The following is a 20,020-nucleotide window of genomic DNA, read 5'->3' as shown; positions in this document are numbered from 1 at the left end:
ACCCGCAACTCAGACTTATTAAAGTGGAAAAAAAATTGATAGATAGATGACATATCTTATGGAAAAATTGTAATAATTCAGGTTAGTACTTCAGAGGGTGGAATAATAAGTGTAAATTTGGATTTTAAATTTGCGTCTTACTTAAGAAGCCAAAAACCTACCACTTCCACATGGAATGGGAGGGGAACTTTTCATTCTATTAAGTCGGACATGCCATGGCTGACTTCATGCAATGTTATGTTAATGTAAGATAAGGCAATGTCTCATAAGTGTTTTGTGTCACTGTGATACAATACGTTTTGACGAAGAATAGATCATTTCATAATTAATTAATTACTGAAAAATTTGATATAAGGGGAGTGATAACAACATAACAAACAAACGTGTCACTGCGCATTTCACACTTAACCAGGCAGAAGAAAAAGTACTTCCAACCAACCTTGTATCATGTCCACTGTGGATGGGTAAAGACATCAGCTGACCACAAAAACACCCGACTATAAATCTATAACAGAGACAGGAATACAAAATTGCCCCCATGTTCTAGAATCACATTGCCACGACAAGCTCAATTATTGGGAAAAGTTTAGGTCTTTAATGTGTTCATCACAGGCAGTCAAAGAAAACGATGACTGGAATAAACATTTTTATTTATTAAGTTATAGTTTTAGAAAAAAAAACCCCAACACAAAATTCACAAACAATGATTTCCATGCACAATTTTAGTATACAAGACAAAACAGTTACTTTTCAATGTGAAAATGCAACTCTACATCTCAGCATCTCATAGAGATCATGAATTAATACAGCAAGGCTGGAGAACACACTATAGAAGAGCATTAAGGTTGTCTTGGGTGGCCATATTTAAAAATATATGCAAGGTATTTACACAGTAGGAAATGCAACTTTCAAGAAACAAACACAGGAATCATTTCACACGGGTCATCCTTTGAGAAAAAATACGTAGATACGCTGCCGTTTGTGGTCCATACATTGTATATGAATTATGTGGAATCGTCTCCCAATGCAAGTCCAACACAACGATTCGCTGTAGTAGACAGCAAAACACGATTAGGTAACAATTAATGCGATTGTGTATGGTTTCTTTCTTGTCGCCAACTTGAAATTATACATTAAAAACCTTAGCGTTGATAGAATGAATTGTAAAGTATGTTTCTAGGCTGTCCAGAACAACACTGACGGTTCCCATTGTCGGTTGTTCTTATCATAAGAGGGCCGATATCGACATATTCATTACTCAAAGACACAAACAATAAACCTGTGAGGCGAAACAATGGTAAGTAATTACAGTCATTCAATCATACAATGAAAGCTCTGATAACACTGGGGAACAAAATGGTATGATTTCTATACCTCATTATGACATTCAATCCACAGCACCAGAATATGACTTTCATTTTTTTTTTTTATAACTAGCTTTTTTAGATAATGTACTTTCCTTTAGCATGTCAGCACAGTATTTTTTCTTGATTTTATATTGTAGCTAAATAATAAATAATACAAAAAACATCCATGTGTAGAAATCGGTTTTATTAATAAAATAAGGCAAATATAATGATTTGTACATCGATCCCTGTGTCCAATTGGTTGCTTGCAACTGTATATCCAGTGACGTGCGGTCGGGGGGGTTGGGTTAGGTGAAAAATGGGCAAAAATAATACCGATAACACTAATATTTGTCCATTGAACCATGTTATACAGTCGTCCCTTGCGATATCGTGGTTCGCTTAGCGCTCCCTCTCTACATCACATATCTTCAAAAATTAATTAACTAATAAACGATTGCTGTTTTGTGGTAGACTATGGTCTGTTACTTGTCAAAACATTGAAATACAAATGATATGGAGTATTCTGGACACAAGGCGGTAGTAATTAAAACAAATAAACACATATGACAAAGAAGTATTTCAAAACAAAGTTAGTGTATTATTTTCTACCTTTTTTTGTCTTGATGTCAAGTTGTATTAACATAAATAAAAACGCCTCACCAGCCATGGACCTCACCGCACGTCACTAGGTATATCATACGTATATCAGTAACCAGAGCAGATGGAGAAAAAATGATAGCATATTTAGAATCAACAAGCGCAAATTACAATAAATGGGTCTAATATCTCAGGCACCAAATTCCATGTTCCCCAGTGTAATCGATAACACATGAAGGATTGAGCAAACAGATTTTATACCTCGGTCAATTTCTGAAGGATACTGTGGCAGTGATTTCATATCCATTCCAGTAATGTATGACATTCATTATTTCAATTTGAATTTTTTTTTTTTGCCACATTTTGTCATTTTAAAATTCTCTTGTAACAAGCACAAAAATTCAAGAACGATGTTTGAAGATATCCTCACAAATGAAGATGTCGATTTCAGGTTTGTCAAATCACTATGGAGTACTGCACTACTACAGATCCTTAAGAAAAAAAAACAAACAAACAAAGAACACACCAATTGGTAAAACAGAAGTACAAGCGCACACACAAACACCGTGAAATAGTGACGGACATCATTGACGCTAACACAACAAAATGAGCCGAAGAAAGGGGGCCATCAGTCAACCAGGAAACTGAAATATGACAGCTGTAATAATAGCACAGAAAAATCAATATTCCATTGATTACTATGAAATAGTCCCATCAACGAACACAGGGGCTTTATGAAACGAGTCAGGCAGCAGACTGGACATCCTGATTATGCCGCCCTTGTAGGACTTTATGACGGCCACATCTGTTCAGATGGCTCAGGGAGGACATCCAGTCACCTTGCATCAGTTCCTTGTGCTTTTGACTTTGAGAGGCGGGAGAGTGCAAAACTACAGATGACGATAACCTCTCAGCTGATGTGCACAGCCCCGTGTTCAGCAAAGGCACGATAATGTGTAGCAGTTGGCTCTATCGTTCCACATCCATATGGGCGCTATCGGGACCGGAGTAATCACACTGCAGCTCCTTCATGGCTGGATTTTGGAAGGTTCGCCCACGTGATGAAAAGAGGGGTGAAATGTCGCTCCTTTACGTTCTTTTCTCACTGTTCAGCACAGGGTGAGGTTGATGGTAAAATGCCAACCATGCTTTTTGCTTCATTTCCAGACAGGGGTCCGAGAACCCTTTCCGATCCTCCGCTTTTTACAAAGCAACCATTTTTTTTTATCATGGATTTAGATGAATTTCAATAAATATTTACTGTTTGTACCTTAACCACAAATAGGGATTTCTCAGCGTTCTCCCACAGGACTTTGTGTCACATTTTGAAACCCAAGTAAATATTGACTTCTGTGTTATTTGGATGTGTGAGCAACTTGAAAATAAACAACTATGTTTGAGCTCTGGTGAAGGCACTATCATTGATGTAGTCCACTGTGCACTGGACCAGGCGATCATCTATATAGTGTGTGTGGTAGCCGTGGTGATACAGAACACAGGTCATGGAAATGTAAAAGGCGAACAATACACTTGGGATCTGTCTGACAAGATGGAAGCGCTGCACGCATATCTTCTATGAAATAAACCACCTTTTCACTAGACTGAGGAAGCCGAGTGTGATGGACATTTATTATTTAGGGGCAGAAGATGGAGAGAAATCAGTGTATTTTCAAGAAGGCCTGAAGCTTAGCCTGTGGCCCGACAACAGATTTACTATAATTTAAGTACGCACTTATGTTGGTTTGAAAAAAAACTGATTAGAAATGGCATTGCTACATTTCATAAAACTGGGCAAACGTAAATTTACATATTGATAGTTGTTTTTTTCAAAGCCCAAAACTTTTGATTCTGTATTACCTCATTTAAAATACAGCTCATCGTCGGGTTATGGCATTTCGAGTTTTGTAGTTACGTACATGCTCCCATAAATTACGTTCTGTCAGCACTGCAGTAACATGACAACTAGTTTCGGCACACTCAGCGGACGACTACACGCTTGTCTCACGGTCCGTAGAAAAACAAAAGACTTCACTGTGGAAGTGAAAATGAACATTATAGGTCAGAGAGAGGAGAAACCAATATCGGCAGCACTTTTGGTAGTAAAACGCTATTAAAAAGATTCTATCTTTCGGCATGTTAAAGCATCTACTCCTATGAAAGTGAAAATAATAACAAATCAGTAATAACAAATCTGCCAAATCTCATCCCAAAAAGCCACAAAGTAAAGATCTGAATTTGTTTTACTTAAAAAAAAATTACTGTTTTGTTTAATTCTTCAATTTCATGTATTTTTGAAGTTCTTCATAAGTTCGGTGGACAGCGTTAGTGCCTTAAAAGTGAATTTAGTCATAATAAAACTTGACTTAGTGTAGAAACTGAACTCCGAACACCTGTATCGAGTCAGTGAAACTGGTTATAACTTTTGATTGATAGCATTTCATGTTTTGGTTAAACAAGTTGGAAACAGTGACAATCTGACATGATACTGTATATTCTCTCAGTATTTCTTTTGCAAAATGCTTGACTGGCATCCGCTGTTGCCTAATTTGGTATGGAGTGAATGTGTAAAATTGATTTTAAGGCATTTGTATCGCTAACAGATACATAGCATAAGTCGTTTTGACATCATAACCTCGAAAATGAAACAGCATGGTGGCACTTATAACTCCAGAGGAAATATTGTAAGGTATCATGCACTTCATATCATTACATCCTTGTCATATAGTCTTTACCGTCCTACCGCTGTACCCTGGGCCCTCCAATGGAGGGGTAACATTAGGACAGGCTCGCTGAAGGGAAAGAAGGAGCGATGAAGGTTCTTATTAGACATCACCAGGCGAAGCGGGCCAGGGCGCTGATGAGGACGGCAGCCATGTTTAATGGGTTGAGACAGTGTGCGCCTGAGCCCCGCGCTCCCATGCCTGCAATGAAAACCAATAGATCAGTTTTTGATGAGCCATAAATACCCCTAATCAAAAGCGGGGGACCTCTCTGCCATCATAAATCTGACGTCAAAGTCTTAAGTTGGGTTTTTTCACACATAGCGAGGAAACTATTTCAAAGCTACTTATTTGAAGTAGCATTATGGTGTTCTTTCTTCTGGTCGATATGAGGGAATTATGACATTATACCTATGAATCCATTAACTAAATAAATATCTCGGCTGAGGTGAGATTCCCTATATTGTGCAAGTGAGCAAATCAAGTCAAGACTTATTGTAACTTCCCCTAGGATGACTTGTAAACAAAAAGTTAACTTTCCAAGGAAGACATTTTGTTTACGAAATGTTCCGCAATAAGGGGAAAAACAATGAGCACACAAAAAACCCTGAAGTTGCCCCCCCACCTCACACCAAATTGTCTCATTTGTTTGTGTTGCGTTTGTGCTGTTTTTTGCAATGAAAATGAACGTTTGTGCAGTTGAGATGCAGTTTTTGCATGAAATATATATAACATCTTGGCATATTGAAATGTATTGCTTTTCAAAATATCAAATTGGCCCTTGCATCCTTTTATTTTTCAGTAAGTGGCCCTCGTTGGAAAAGTTTGAGACCATGATGGAAATCATCAGCATTTGCTCGAAACATTGTGAGCCAGCGACGATTAGCTCGGGCTTTCATTTATGCTGAAGAATACGTGCAATATTATACGAAAACAGCAGATGTTTGTACAAGCATATCACGCTAAATGGTGGTCTGCTTGTTTGGAAGATAATAAATTTTTATAATAATAATACATTTTATTTGTATAGCACTTTTCAAAATACTCAAAGACACTTTTCAGAAAAATGGAGTTGAATAAAAGTAAGTAAACAGAGTAAAAGATACGTTAAAATACAACATTCATTCGTTTATACACAGTTAAAACATGAGTAAAAGCGGGGCGGGGCACAGCAGTCAGGTATAAAAAGTTAAAAACAGATTTACAGAGGTGGGTTTTTTGTTGTTTTTTGAAACTGGGAAGGTCAGGCCAAGCATGGAGTGAATGGGGCAAAGAGTTCCAGAGGGTGGGTGCAGCGATGGAGAAGATGGCATAAGTAGGTTCCTGCGGTTTCATTGAAACGATGGATCTCACAACAACAACACAACACAAAAAAAGCCTCAGTAAGTGACATTACAAGCCGAAGTTGTTTAGGAATAAAAGTAAAGCGTCTGAGAGGGACGGACTGAGCCATTCTATTGTTGTATAAAAGAACGCGTAGAAGCACTGAACTGCTTGATATGCCAGAGTGTTCTGTAACAAGTCAACAAGGAATAACAACCTGACAAGGATGACAAGGAGCCCACTTTCCTAAAAAGGTCGTTTTTTTTTCGGTTTTCTCGCACTGAAACGTCTGTATTACACATGCTTGAAGAAGTGTGAAGTGAAGCCATGTGAAAAGTTTCATCTCATGCGTTCTCCGTCAGTCATCTGGGAGGACGGCACAAGGAGGGAAACGCAAACTCACTTAATTTGTGGATGTGGATGGGCTCACTGCCCACACCTTCGCCGCCCTCGCTCGTGGCCTTGATCTGAATGAGATAGTTGTCGCTGGCGGACAGGCTGAGCTGCACGGAGGTTTTATTGGTGACCAAAGTGTTGATATCATTGTAACGGTGCCTTTTCAGCAGGACCTGAGCAGGAGAGGGTGATGGAAGCAAGTCAAATGATGCAAAAGATAACCTTTGCAGTGCAAATGAGACCTACCAAATATCCAGTGACTTTTGACTCTGTTTCCGTGGCAACCACAGGATCCCAATGCAGTGACAGTGTTGATCCAATCATGGACCATTGGATATTTAGAGGTGCCTGATTCGGTGCTGAAAAAAATTATTATTTACATCATTAATTTTATCTTAAGAAGTAGTTCTCAATTATTTTCAGAAATGTTTTCACCCCCCAATTTGAAATACTATTGAGAAACTGATAATATCTATTTATTTATTGTGTGGCCTTTATTTGCACCAATATCCAGGGTTAGGCATCCTTCTGTCTCGAGAGGCAATGTTGGTGCCCCGGGACAGAGTGCACGGACAACATGTGCTGTGCATTCAACATGGCCCCCCCTTGTCGGACTTGCCAGCTTGGTGCAATGATACACGGAGCGTTACAATTTGGTGGTTTTGGCTGCAGGAGCAAGTGGGCGAAGTGTCTTGCCCCAGAGAGTCACGACTGGGTGGACGATCGAACCGCCAACCTTCCAGTTTTTGAACCACGGCCCATCGGCATTAAATCATGTAAAATTTAGGAATGAATTCAGGAGTTTACTCACGTGGTTTCCTTGTCGTGATGTTGATGGGCATGGACTGCGGCCCGGGGCCAGCCGTATTACAGGCGGACACGGTAAGATAGTAGGCTGTGTTTGGATTCATCCCTGTGATGTTAACAACGGTGTAGTTTCCCGAGATGCGCACTTTGCCGACAGTGTCGGGTTTGGTGTCGTCTTCCCAGTACATGACCTGTGAGGTACAGCCAGATTTAGATTCATCTGTGCATTAGTGAAAATTAATATTCCGCCATGAAATGCTCAATGGTGTATAATTTTCAAATAGAGAGAAGGCCGTGATAAATAACTGAGCTGTTATGTATCTCAGAAACATGATAAGTGAGACAGGAATAGAGTCACAGAAAAAAAAGTTACATAATAACAAATCCCCACTCCACAGACGGATGCCGTGTTTGTGTAAGATGTAAAGAAAACAATTGCTTGTTTTGAGTCGACTTCAGTCGTACTCGTGTATTTGTATTTGTAAGTTACATAAAAATCAGTCAATAAAAAGCACTACTGAGATGTGAAGTCCTCCTTAGGGATACACTTCGCCTCACATTTAAAAAAAAAAGAATCTATTACGTCTGTGTGATCATTGCCAGGGTGCTATTTGGAGTAATGTAATCTTTTGAGCAGTAATAAGTGATTTAACTACATTGCACTTGTAATTCTAAGACGTTCTAATTAAAGGACGGATATCCTGCATGCGCGGATCACAGCTTCAGAGCCACGCTGTTGGTGGTCCATTGAGAATTAAAGCAATGAAATGCATTTCAGGACCACATCAGTTCCACTGTGACAATGTGACCAGTGCTATGGCAACTGGAGATATTTGTGCAGAGGGCCAGAGGTGACAGGCGCTGAAAGAACACCAGAAGAAGAAGCTGTTTTTTGGATTCTTGAGAGGTTGGGGGATTTTTTTTTTTTTTGCTATTGCGAAAACATTATCTTGACATTTCAACAACAAAGTTATGTTGCTGCAAAATGCACACACACGTACGTATGGGTGTAAATATTCAGAAATAAATCAATATTTTGATGTAAAACAACCACTTTTTTGTGTTGTTTATGTCCTTATAGTTGTTTAGATATTTGGGATGTCACCAAAGTAAAAAAAATATGTGAAAGATATGATGGAAACTTTTCACCCTTTTCTAGTCAGGAACCGATATTTTCCTGAAACTTACCTCTGTTCTACTGCTGATTACTAAAGAACGGTGAAAGGCAGAAACAAACCTTTGTTTCTGATAAAAGACAGGAGTCTAGTCTTTCTTTTGGCAGGTTCCATGTTTACGTAGCCATGGAACAAAATATTCTGTGTGCCTTGAAAGATCTGTCAAAATCGTGTAAAACGGAAGGTACTGAAGGTGTGCCTGGGATTGATCACTTTTACTTTTACATTTATTGAAGACTCTTGTTTGGAAGATGGAGAGGGATGGGGTGGAGAGATGGAAGGGAGGGGATCCAACAACAAATTTTCAACATTGTCTATCATTTGTGATATTTGTTTCGTTAACACCAATTTAAGAAAAATATGGTTTGTTATTGGACTACTTACAATAGTTTAACATACACTACATGACTGTGTGTGTGTAGGTTTCCGGTCATTCGATTTTTGTAAATGGCTGGAAAGGACATGGTTAGAGCTCACATACACTTAGTAGTTGGTTCATAATCTGCATTATACGTTGGTACTGTCTTGTTTGTTTTATCTACCTATTGTTTTGACACCAATACTCGGACAAGACACAAATTGTTGCACGGTAACAGAGACAGCGTGCAAGAAAAATGAGTTGTTCAAAGTTTGACAAGAATCGAAGAAAGAAAATGGAAGAATAGCAAGACATTGCAGGAAGTTTCAACACACAGTACCTCATATCCGAGCACTCTTTCAGGGATGGCTGGAAGGGCCTCCCAGATCACTTCAATTTGTGTTGCAGACACACTCCTAGCTCTAACCATCTTAGGAGCCACACTGGGGACTGCAGAAATAGAGCAGATAGTAAGAATCCGTGAGGCTCAGCATCTCACAGACTAATAGCAATAAGTAGAGAGCACAGAACAGACCTGTAGTCTCACAGAAAAGCTATTTCCTCTGCTCTTTTAATGGGATCTGTGACTGACATAAGGGAATACCGCTGCCCAGCAAATTCAATTAACAGTATAGCTCCCTGACAGCACGCTGCGGTGTGGTATCTGCTCGGATTTCCTGTAATCTACCAGCATAATAACTAATATGAGGTGGGTATTCCCAGCTTTGGTGAGTTAGGAAACAGCAGCGGTGTAAACATTGTCAGAACATTAGTATTCAAGGTCAAATTGTAAGGAGATATCAGGTGTTATTGATGCAGCACTCGTTGCTGATGGGCGTGTACTGTACCGTCCTCCGCCGAGTACACGGTGGCGATAGAGCTGAATGGCCCCTCCCCTCGATTGTTGAACGCGCCGACTTTCACATCAAAAGGTGAAAAGGGTGGGATGGTGTCATTGTGGAAGACGTAACGTGCGGCGCCAGGTGTGGAGATGACAGCTCGCGTCCAAGTGACTGTGCCCACGGGCCTGAGTGCGATGATGTATCCGAAGCCCTCGGCATTTTGCAGTTCTTCGGACACAGGCTGGGAGCAAAACACAAAACTATAGTGATATTAAAACGCAGACAGACAGAGAAACAGACTGACCCATCTCTGTGCTGTGTCGCAACAATTACACAACCCGGTTATTTGGCAATACTACTGGGCACACTTAGCAATCACCCTTGTATTTTCCCTCTATTGCTGTGTAATTGGAGCTCCTCGAAAGCAAATGCTTTCTGCCCCTTCGTGTTTTTGACGGAGAAACGGCACTCAAGAGGCTGAACCGGAGAGCGGAGTTTCACTCTGTTGGATTATTAAATTGCACAGCTCATTCTGCACAATTAAGCAAAGCCATTATTCCACAATGGCAGGAATAGTAAAAATTTGACACATGACTTACCTCCCACGTTATCACTAATTCAGACTTTGTGCCACCTCCTCCACCGATATCCGTGGGAGCTGTATCGGGAACTGAAAGTAAAAAACCCACAGGGTCATTAAACACGGCTCCCAAAATACAACAACAGAACACTTCAACTGTACATGGAGCCCCGAGACCGGCTGCCTGCAGATACCTATTATATTATGATTATTCACGCATAATCAGTGTTAGGAAAAGTGGAATATGCTCAGAATCGATGTCTTACACCATACCTCCACTCTTCATAAACAATCTTGTGCTGTTTTCCTTTGAAAAAGCACATTTCAAAAGCTGCTATTTTTGATTCCTTGTTCTTGACAGCTCTCTGTCTTGGCGCACAATAAAATCACTTCCTTGTTTTATATTTAAACAGGGGGCTCCTGTGTTGGTGGCTGGATTGTGCCAATATTATGATGAGCCCAATGAACCTCATTCAATTTGCATATAAAGCATTTGACAGTATTCAGACACTGTGAAAGAAAACAATTATATCAAAATATAGTCTTTGGAAAAAATAATAGCATTTCCAGTGGATTGTTCGATATATTTATGGAGTGTGCTGAGACCGGATTTGTCATTTTTGGCAGGAATCTAGATTTTTGCGTGTCAGCCAGGATTATATTCATGTTGCTAGAAATATGTCCCATAATGCAGTGCTTACTTATTTGTACTATTTACTACTAAATAGTAGAAGTGACACGATACATTCACTTCACAAGATCAGACAATACACAAGAGTGTAACTTTACTTTTAAGAAAACTACAATGAAGAAATATTAAAACTACTCATAATTTGTACTGTGAATGAATGCACATGGCAATTATTGGGTGATTAATTAATTCATTTATTATCATCCCAGGCCGAGTACCCACGAAACAGTTCTCTGCAAACTCTGCAAATTTGCTTATTTAAAAAAATGCTTTGAAAATGTAACAGATACATATTCTCAATTTCAGCATTCAGAACCCACAAATTTGCCATATTTCTGGTCTCAAAAGTGTTTTTGCTTCTTCATATCAGCACCATGGATATTGCGAAAGGCTTGAAAGTATTGAACATAGACATCGACTGCCTGAATTCTGGAGACAAATGCCCATGGTTTTGAGATACTTTTCTCTGCATTTTCTATATTTTTGGAGGTTGTTTTTGCGTGTGTTTTGATGCTTTCATCCATGATAAATGGCATATTTTTGTGCAAAGTCTTCAAGTTGTGAGTCTACACTTCAAACGCATCTCGAGTCTGTTATTTCACATCCATCGCCGTGGCGTATGCAGGCAACATGATAAAACCTAACCTAACATGACACAGAAACAGGATAGGATGGATGTGTTTGCTTTCCCTTCCTCAAGTAGGTCAAGTAAGAGTTTGTGAAGTTGTTTGGTTTTACTTACTGGCATCTTCTGTCCTGGTTTTGGCTGAGGCCGGACTGGGCTCACCGAGGCCCACACTGTTGCGTGCCACGACTCTGAACTCATACTCCACCCAAGCATTTAAACCCACCACTGTTGCAGTCAGCGTATTGCCATTTACCACTTCAGGCACTGCAATTTTCATAAATTTGAACAGAAATTGAATGTTAAAAGAATAAAAGGGCCCTCATATGTACAGCATGTGGGTGGGCGATGTTCAAAGATACCCGTCTCAACAGCCTGCCAGCCCACAGTAAACGGTGTCCGACCCTGGATGATGTAACCGGTTATGGGGCTGCCATTGTCTCTTCCAGGAGTCCAGGAAAGCTGCGCTGTGCTGTCTGTGATCTCCTCTACTGTCACTTTGTCTGGAGGGCCTGGTGGACCTAAATCGATGACACATCGAGCAGGGTGAGCTTCCCGCTTTTTCCGACATCATCAAACCCATCAAGGCCATCGTGGTATCTTTAATTAAGACCTCCATTCTTGATGTGTGCATGAAGGGACTTGTACTATATGTGTGATGCGCTGGGACTCAACTAATTACCATCGATGGAACGAGATATTGAATGGGGATCATTTATTAAAATGTAGATGAGTGAGTAGGGAATGTTAAAAACCAAAATATAGTGACACATTCTGTTTTTTATAATGCTGTTTATGATGCGCAGATGTGTAAATTAACCAATTATAATCATTTTCTATGATAAACATTACCTCCTCAAAGCACCTAGGACAGCTACTATGGTCTAAGGGCATGAATACCAATGTAAATCACCAGAGATAACCCTGCACACCAGCGTTCTACACAGAGCACATACCAATGAGGCAACCACAGCTGGGCCTCCAGTCACACATGTCAGAGTGCGTGTGTTTGGGTTTTCGATTGCAGCAGCACATACATAATGTAGAAAGGAGGTAGGATATACCTCTGAGCTAGGTAGCGTTTTTGCCATTTATACACTATATATCGTCACACAGCATGCCGCAAGGATTTACCAAATAAACAACACTCGTTTCTTTATTTATGCTTCATATTTTCAACTGTGGGTCTATTAATGCATAACATCAAACAAATAAAATTCAGTCAATAAAGGTTACCTTTGACAACCAGGATGGCAGAGGTGGACAGACTCTCAACCTCAGTGTCAATAACACAGACGTATTTCCCGCCATGGTTCAGCTGAATGTTGCGAATCATAAGATCTCCTGATACAGTCTAAAAGAGGGAAAAAAAAAACATGTTAAGAAAAGTACCATTTCGGATCTGCAGTGTTTCAATATTCAGTCTCTGTAGACCAGCCATGTTTTCATCTTTTCAGACAACACCACCAAACCTGGCAGATGTAGTCAGTGCAAATAAAGCTATTGGCTGCCCTTCAGGCTTTGTCGCACCATCTAGTTTCTCACCGCCACAAAAAGCTATGAGCTCCACACAGGAAACGCTCTAGTTAATTGGTAAGTTATCCCTAATTAACTTGTAATTGCATAAGCATAATTCAAGTACGGTGTAAGAAGCAAAGTGAATTTTTCTACAAGTTAGATGCATATATGCTACAAAGAATGAAACAGAGCAGTATAAATAAACAATGTTTACAAGTATGTTTTAAACATAGTACTGTATTTCAAATCATTGCACAGCTCATAAAATAAAGAATATGACACATTGGAGTAATTTATTCATTTATTGTAAATAAGCATGTAATACTACGGGAAGATCTCAATAAAGTTGCAAGGGTTGCACGTGTTCCTGATGATATAAGTTACCTCAAATGACTGTAGTATCAAAGTATCAATATTTTGATTTGATCAGAGGTACTGATATTTCGGTATGCAAGGTGGATTTTGGTTTGAAGGTGACCAATCTAGCGGCTTTAGCTCGGGTCTGCCAGCGAGGAGTGGTATCGGGACATTCACTCACAAATTAATGCACAACTGACGACCCCGTGAAGCCGATTTCAGATTTCATCCAACCCAAACACCAGTGGCGTATGGACACAAGGATGAAAACCTATGCAGATTCACAGTTTCCATGTGGACAGGGCCTAAAATAAACTCTGAGCTAAATTAGCCAAAGAGGTGTGGGATGGGACCCCCTTAGGGAGATCCTCGCTGGCCGACTGCTGTCAGTGCAACTATCCACACTGGCACTGCTCTGAGTGTTTCAAAGTTGGTCAGTCCTCTGGAGACTTCTTCTGGCCGGGGTCTCAAGCATTGGCCTGCCCTGCCTGATGGCAAGCACCGCGTCTGCCAATGCATGCTGCAAAAGTTCCAATAATATTCTCCAAACAATCTGGCGGGCCATATCATACATTATCCGTGGCTGCTGATAGCTGACCACTGCAAAGCCGCTTTTAACAAACATCTTGAGATGATCCTTGTGTGTAATTATCCAATTCAGTTGCATTCATTCAATTGTTGTGTTTTCCTGATGACAGCAACAAATAATGGAATGCTCTGGGGATTGTGCATGACTCAGAGTATGTGCTTATTTTAATACATCCTATTGAAGTAGAATGTCAGCGGTGAAAACAAGCTTATTGCTGTGGAAGGCAGTTACCTTGGGGGTGAATGTATTATGGGATTGTGCGATTCATATCAGACGTCATCGCCCCCGGCGGCACTCCATCAGAGATGCACACTCTTAAGGAACTTGGCACGATAAGCCACGGATCGGTCCTTCTCTGAGAAAAAGGACCGAGTACTGGTCTGAGTGCCGGACTACACTGCATTCTCTTGTTTTGCCTGACAGTTTCACACATATCTGCGGTTCCATCTTGAATGCCAGCAGCCACCTGCCCAACCTGCGAGCGTGTGGCTGAGAGGAAGGCATCTCAGTCTTGGCAGGAGGCAAGTGAGACAGATTTGCCATAATTATGTAAATTAATTGACCAGAAGCTGTTGAGCAGGAGTCTGGTAATTTCTCCAGACAGGGGCAACAAGAAAGCATGAAAACTATATTTCATTAGAGCCTTATACTCAATTCCATGTCAATACCAATTTCCATTTGCATTCATGAGGATGTGATCTCGATAAGGCCACAACACTGCAGTGTAATTCAGATTGTCCAGTGTTTTGACTCCTAACATTGGATGAAGGACACTATAAAAGAAAGGCTATAAAATTATTTCAGCTTCTCTGTCCCTTAAAAAGACATTTGAGCCATCATGTATCGTTATTTTTAGAGATGCACAATGTTGGTTGTTCAAACAAATTTGGATTTGTACCTGTCGATTTATCCTAATCAAATATAATTATATTACCAGTACTACAGCACTGCTATTAGGCAAAGTGTACTATATTTGGACACTCCAAACAACCGATTATGGAGGTCAGGAGAACCGGCGTACAGAGCAGGGGGACCCACCTGGCATGGCCCAGCCAGGTTCACTCTATTCGGGCACAAGCTCTGAGCAGCCGGTGTGATTCCACGGATGTCTCTGGCAAACCTTTTGCACTTTTCAAACGCAACAGCACAATAAACGCCAGGCGTTGTAGCTTCGTTGGCACTTCAGGTGGCTGATAAGGTTTTTTTTTGTGTGTTTTTTTTCTTCTCCCCACTCATTGCGAAGCATTTGGTTCAACTAGGACGCGAAATGTCTTTCTCTTAAAGTGAATGTTTGTTTACAAGGGAGGTCAAGGGAAGTTACGGCAGGCCGTCAACGTCATTGGCGGGAGAAAAAAAACACTGCATGATTTGCTCACCCATACAGAACTGGTAATCTCACTTCATTGGAGTCTTTTTTTAATTATTGGTTATCTGAGGTATTTTAATGTAATCAGATTTGACATCATAACTCCATCATATCGGCCCAATTATTGTGCTATTTCAAAGGCTGGATATTTCAAATTAAATTTTTGAACATCATCATCATTACTTAAATAATTTTGGGGCTCAAGATTTACAAATAATTATGCAAATGTAATTACTGTGGAGGCAGATTATATGATACTGTTCAACCTGGAATTAAAAATATGTCTGCAAAGAGAAAGCATGTTCTGTATTACTGAAATCGAACCAATTTAAGATGAGGCAATGCAGTTCATAAAGTCAGTTAAGAGTCACGGTTTGGCACCCTGCATCCTCAATATACTCTATAGTGGTATTCATTGAGGCTTTACAAAGTACACAGTAGTATTGATGTCTCCTATCTGACTGACTAACACTGACCACATAAAAACTCCCTGAAATTGACCTTTCTTGGCAAAGCTGCCTTTGCTTGGGATATTATTCATATCTTAGTCGCTCTGTGCGAGGCTGCAGCATACCTCTTGCACACTACACTGTATGTCCCAATTAATCTCGGAATAGCCTGACAGTATCTGAGTTTAATGCTTAAGATGACTCACCCCACCCACTCTCTCAAAATGATCGGTGTCTTGCTGGAAGTCGATGAGCTGGCCATTAAATGCCCACGAGAAAGAGACATCCAGAGCTGGATCGCAGGCAATCTGGCAGGGCAACACGATGCTCTCGCCAACAATAATCTCCATGTTTGTGGGCCTCACGGTGATTCTGGTTGGCTCTGTGCGAGGAAAGCGACAACATTGGCATCTCACTTTAGTCTAGAACTAATGCACCTTCAATGAATAACACATAGGTCGTTGCGTTCACTAAAATATTAAATTCTTCAATTTCAAGCGTGTTTACAGTTGTAACATTCAGCATAAAGATGGGAGCGGTTATATTGGGATGCAGGGACGTCAACATAAAAGTGTTATCAGTATACAGGAAATACTAATACAGTGTACTAGGAAGTGCAGTGCTGTAATTGAAAGCTTGACAGGTGAACCATAAACAACGGAGGATCAGTCTGCAGCAGCCGTTACCCGTGACCTCCAAGAAAATAGGTGGAGTTTTATTTTACCACAATTTTTAAGTGACACACTTAAGCTTATGTGTACATCCTACGTGTAACATCGGTTTATCTCAAAGAGAGCCGGCCACAAAATGTGACTCTGCAAATGACCCACGGGTCCGTGAGTTTGAGCCCCCGCCGATCTGGAGCAATGAGTTGTTCCACGGACACTCACCGGTGACAAGCAGCCTCCCAGTGGTGCTTGCTGAGCCAAACTGGTTCTTGGCGATGCACGTGTAGCTGGCTGCATCCCCTCTGGTTACGTTGGTAATCTTTAATGTTCCATTGGGAAACACTAACATTCTGTAGAAAACAGAAAAGTCAGGATTGACTACTGTTGAACTTTGTGTTGATTTTGCTTACAGCCAATAATAATAAGTATATTGTGATTATTATACAGATTCAATATCGAGATGTTCTGTCAGAGATGTGTGACTCATCATATAAAATATTCAGTGAGAATGCTACAGTATTTATGCTATGATTTGGGCTAGACTTCATTAAAACTGCTGTGACCATACAGATATAATTTAATATCCGGTCATACCATGGCACTAAAGCGCCACTGTACACAAAACAACAATAAGAATAAGAATAAGCCTGAAAAGATAGAACTTGAAAAACAGGTCCTGGATCCACCATGTCCTGCCTCCCCTGAGGTACCCATTTATATTTCTCAAACTTTTCAACTTCTCCTCCAGACTAAAGACCATCCAAGAGAAAGGAACATGAATCTCTTTTATTCGGAATCAAATGGTGAACACTTTACAAGGAAAGGAAATGGCTCTGAGATACAAACAAATCAATCGCAGTCGAGAATGTTTCATGGATCTTACTTTCCCTGCGACACAAACTTTTATGAGGTTTAAAGTCTCACGACTTGATGGCGTTCTTTGATGCGAGGAGTAGGGTCCACCGCGACTTGCTGCCACAGGCCCAGACGATCAAGCGGCACGTTTAGAAAGAGATCCTGCGGCGTTGGCTTCAGTTCCTGGCCGAGAAGAATGTCACCTCACTACCTCACCTCCCTACTCACCCGGCCTTTCTGTGACTGATTTTTTTTTCCTCTTTCCCAAGCTGGAGGGGGTTATCAACACGTTTTGAAGTGGATGACATCAAGATGGCAGTGATGACAAAGATATACAGAGGATCCGGGATCCAGGAGTGCTTGGAGGCATGGCAGGGAAGACTGGGAAAGTGTGTTAGAATCCAGGGGGATTGCTTGGAAGGGGAGAACTTCAATACCAATACCAATACCAATACTTCAATACCAATACTTCAATACCAAAGATGTAAAATGCATCATATTAGTAGTCACATCCAGGAAATATGTGTCTCATTTCCTTAAAGTATGAGGTATACTTATTCCTTACTTCTTATTTCTAAAATCACAAATACTAAAACTTGCTGATATAGTTAATCTTCAACCAGTCATGATGTGCTATATATATCACTATATTGACATTTACTATGGTACCCATTATGGCATTGGATGGTCATATCACCTTGTACTTCAGTACGGGACAAAAAATTACAAAATTTAAAAATTTAAATTAAAAAAAACCCTTAAACTGTATTACGGAAAGCAGGAAGTGAACAAATGTAACAGTTACTGATTGTAAAAGTACCAGATGGATTGGTAGGATTCAATAAGCTTTGCTTCTTCCTACTCCTTTTGGACATGTGATGCACTTAATTGTAATCTGATGCATGTTCAAATGAAATAAAACCATTACCATAAAAATCTGTTATTCAATGATCAATACAGTATTTTGTACTAGTGCACGCCCAAGGCAATAAATAGGACAATTCTCTGTGGAAATATTTTTTTTTCGACTGTGTGGGCAGACTGCAATGATGAGCAAACACCATGACACACAATCCGTTTGGGATGCTAGCTGACCTTGTAATGTTTTGAGGAACATTATGACATTGTCAACTGTCACACAAGTCTAACAACTACGCAACTGAGGCTTGCACGCCAGATTCAGCACAATCCGGTGCAAGACAGCGTGTTGTTTATCCAATCCAGATTCCCTACTTGTCGTTCTCCTGTGGCTTTTTTTCTACAGTACATAGCTTCTGGAAAAAGTCCTATTCCTGGCGTTTTTTTTTTTACCTTTAAAGGTTTCATGTATAGTCTGCTAAATGTCGGTTGTCTTGGGAGTTGTGCACATTTTCTGCAAGTGTAGGTGCAGCGTTCAATGGAGCCCGAGAGCCTAAATGCTGTTTTGACAAGATGTTTTGCTCACATTATTTCCACTCAATTCTTCTTACAGTTGCATGTGTGTCTTTGTGCTTGTGTGCATGGCCTGTTTTGCATTCTTCAAATGTGCCATAATCTAAGAATTCTAATCAAACACAAGTGTTTGCATATGGAGTGATTCGGAATTTAATTTCCCACTCTTGATTCAGTTTTGCTCATATTTTCCCCCTCAAATTGAGTCATCAGTCCTGTGTGACATCCTTTTAGTTGATCAAATTAAGCTCCCTTTGTTTTCAATAAGAAATCACGCAGACAACCACAACAAATGATGCACCACTTTACCGTGGTGAGCGGCGCTATCAGTGTACTCAAGTTTGTTGTCTATTAAAATGCCGCCACCGTCATCAACACCGAGGTCCCTTTGCCTGTGAACCACCGTGAATATATCCTGTAAATTCTATTTGCATGTCACGATAAAGGGGAACACAATTACCCATCTAATTACAGGTGCAAGATCTTCAGTTTAACTTTTGAATTCCCTAATCTGTGAGCAGACAGCGTCTATCTTCAGCCCCAAACCAATTTGCTTATCTTGTAGACTTTTTTCACACAACTAGTGAAGCTCTGGTCAACTTGCATCCTAATCATGCATACTAAGCAGTGTGCAAATTGGTGAGCACAAAGTGAAGTATTAGCTATGAACAATTATCCCTGAAGGATGCTTCTCTCTCTCTCTCTCTCCTTCCCCTCTGCCTTCATTAGCTTTTCCTTCTTCCTCATTAGCTCCTTCCTTATGCATCTGCACAAATGCCAAATATACTATTCAAACATGTCTGCCAAGTGTGCATGGGAAGGGAATCTGCAAGGAAGATACGCTGTAACCCTACCTTTCATTTCTCTGCAGCAACTCATTGTCCTTTTTCCAAAGGCTAATTGCTGGGGGTGAGGCTTGAGGCTTGCATTCAAGAATGACTTCGCTACCAAAGCGAGCTTTCAGCACAGCCTTTAATGGATTTTTGGAGAAACTGGGAGGTGATGCTGAGTGGGAGGAAGGACAGGAAAAAGATGAGTTAACCTTTTTAGATCAGCCTAGCCAACATGAGGTCATTAGTCTGTGAGCCTTGCGTGCGAGTCGCTCCACATGGCAGGATATTTGGCCGAAAGGACGCTCCTATATACACACATTGAAAATAAGTTTCCAGTTCTCGACGAGCGTGATTAAGATTTAACATTTATCAAAGGAGACTAGAAGCCCGCCATTTGTGAGCGTAATCAAGGCTTGTAAATAAATCAATAAGTCATCGATGTGCATGCGTTACAAACGTTACAAGACATAGACTAGACGTAGACTTTCTTT

At 40.4% G+C, this 20,020-nt stretch overlaps 1 protein-coding gene across 3 annotated transcripts in view; it reads right to left on the bottom strand.

The window, feature by feature from the left end:
* Nucleotides 1-615: 615 nt before the first annotated feature.
* cntn3b (contactin 3b) overlaps nt 616-20,020 on the bottom strand; it is a 52,406-nt gene continuing 33,001 nt past the window's right edge. For 2 of the 3 annotated variants that reach the window (XM_058087892.1, XM_058087899.1), the window contains exons 11-23: nt 19,551-19,701; nt 16,633-16,760; nt 15,949-16,124; nt 12,700-12,817; nt 11,826-11,984; nt 11,581-11,730; nt 10,167-10,237; nt 9,574-9,808; nt 9,066-9,175; nt 7,197-7,383; nt 6,632-6,744; nt 6,393-6,558; nt 616-4,867 (exon numbers count right to left, since the gene is read on the bottom strand). In XM_058087892.1, the coding sequence (XP_057943875.1) occupies nt 4,776-4,867; nt 6,393-6,558; nt 6,632-6,744; nt 7,197-7,383; nt 9,066-9,175; nt 9,574-9,808; nt 10,167-10,237; nt 11,581-11,730; nt 11,826-11,984; nt 12,700-12,817; nt 15,949-16,124; nt 16,633-16,760; nt 19,551-19,701 (1,856 nt within the window). In that variant the 3' untranslated portion in view covers nt 616-4,775. The remainder of the gene's footprint in view (nt 4,868-6,392; nt 6,559-6,631; nt 6,745-7,196; nt 7,384-9,065; nt 9,176-9,573; nt 9,809-10,166; nt 10,238-11,580; nt 11,731-11,825; nt 11,985-12,699; nt 12,818-15,948; nt 16,125-16,632; nt 16,761-19,550; nt 19,702-20,020) is intronic. The other variant, XM_058087908.1, reaches the window with a different exon arrangement.

This window comes from Doryrhamphus excisus, chromosome 1 (genome assembly GCF_030265055.1).
Source record: "Doryrhamphus excisus isolate RoL2022-K1 chromosome 1, RoL_Dexc_1.0, whole genome shotgun sequence".
Lineage (NCBI taxonomy): Eukaryota > Metazoa > Chordata > Actinopteri > Syngnathiformes > Syngnathidae > Doryrhamphus > Doryrhamphus excisus.
The sequence above is the reverse complement of the archived record's forward strand: the minus strand, read 5'-3'. Positions and strand labels throughout refer to the sequence as shown.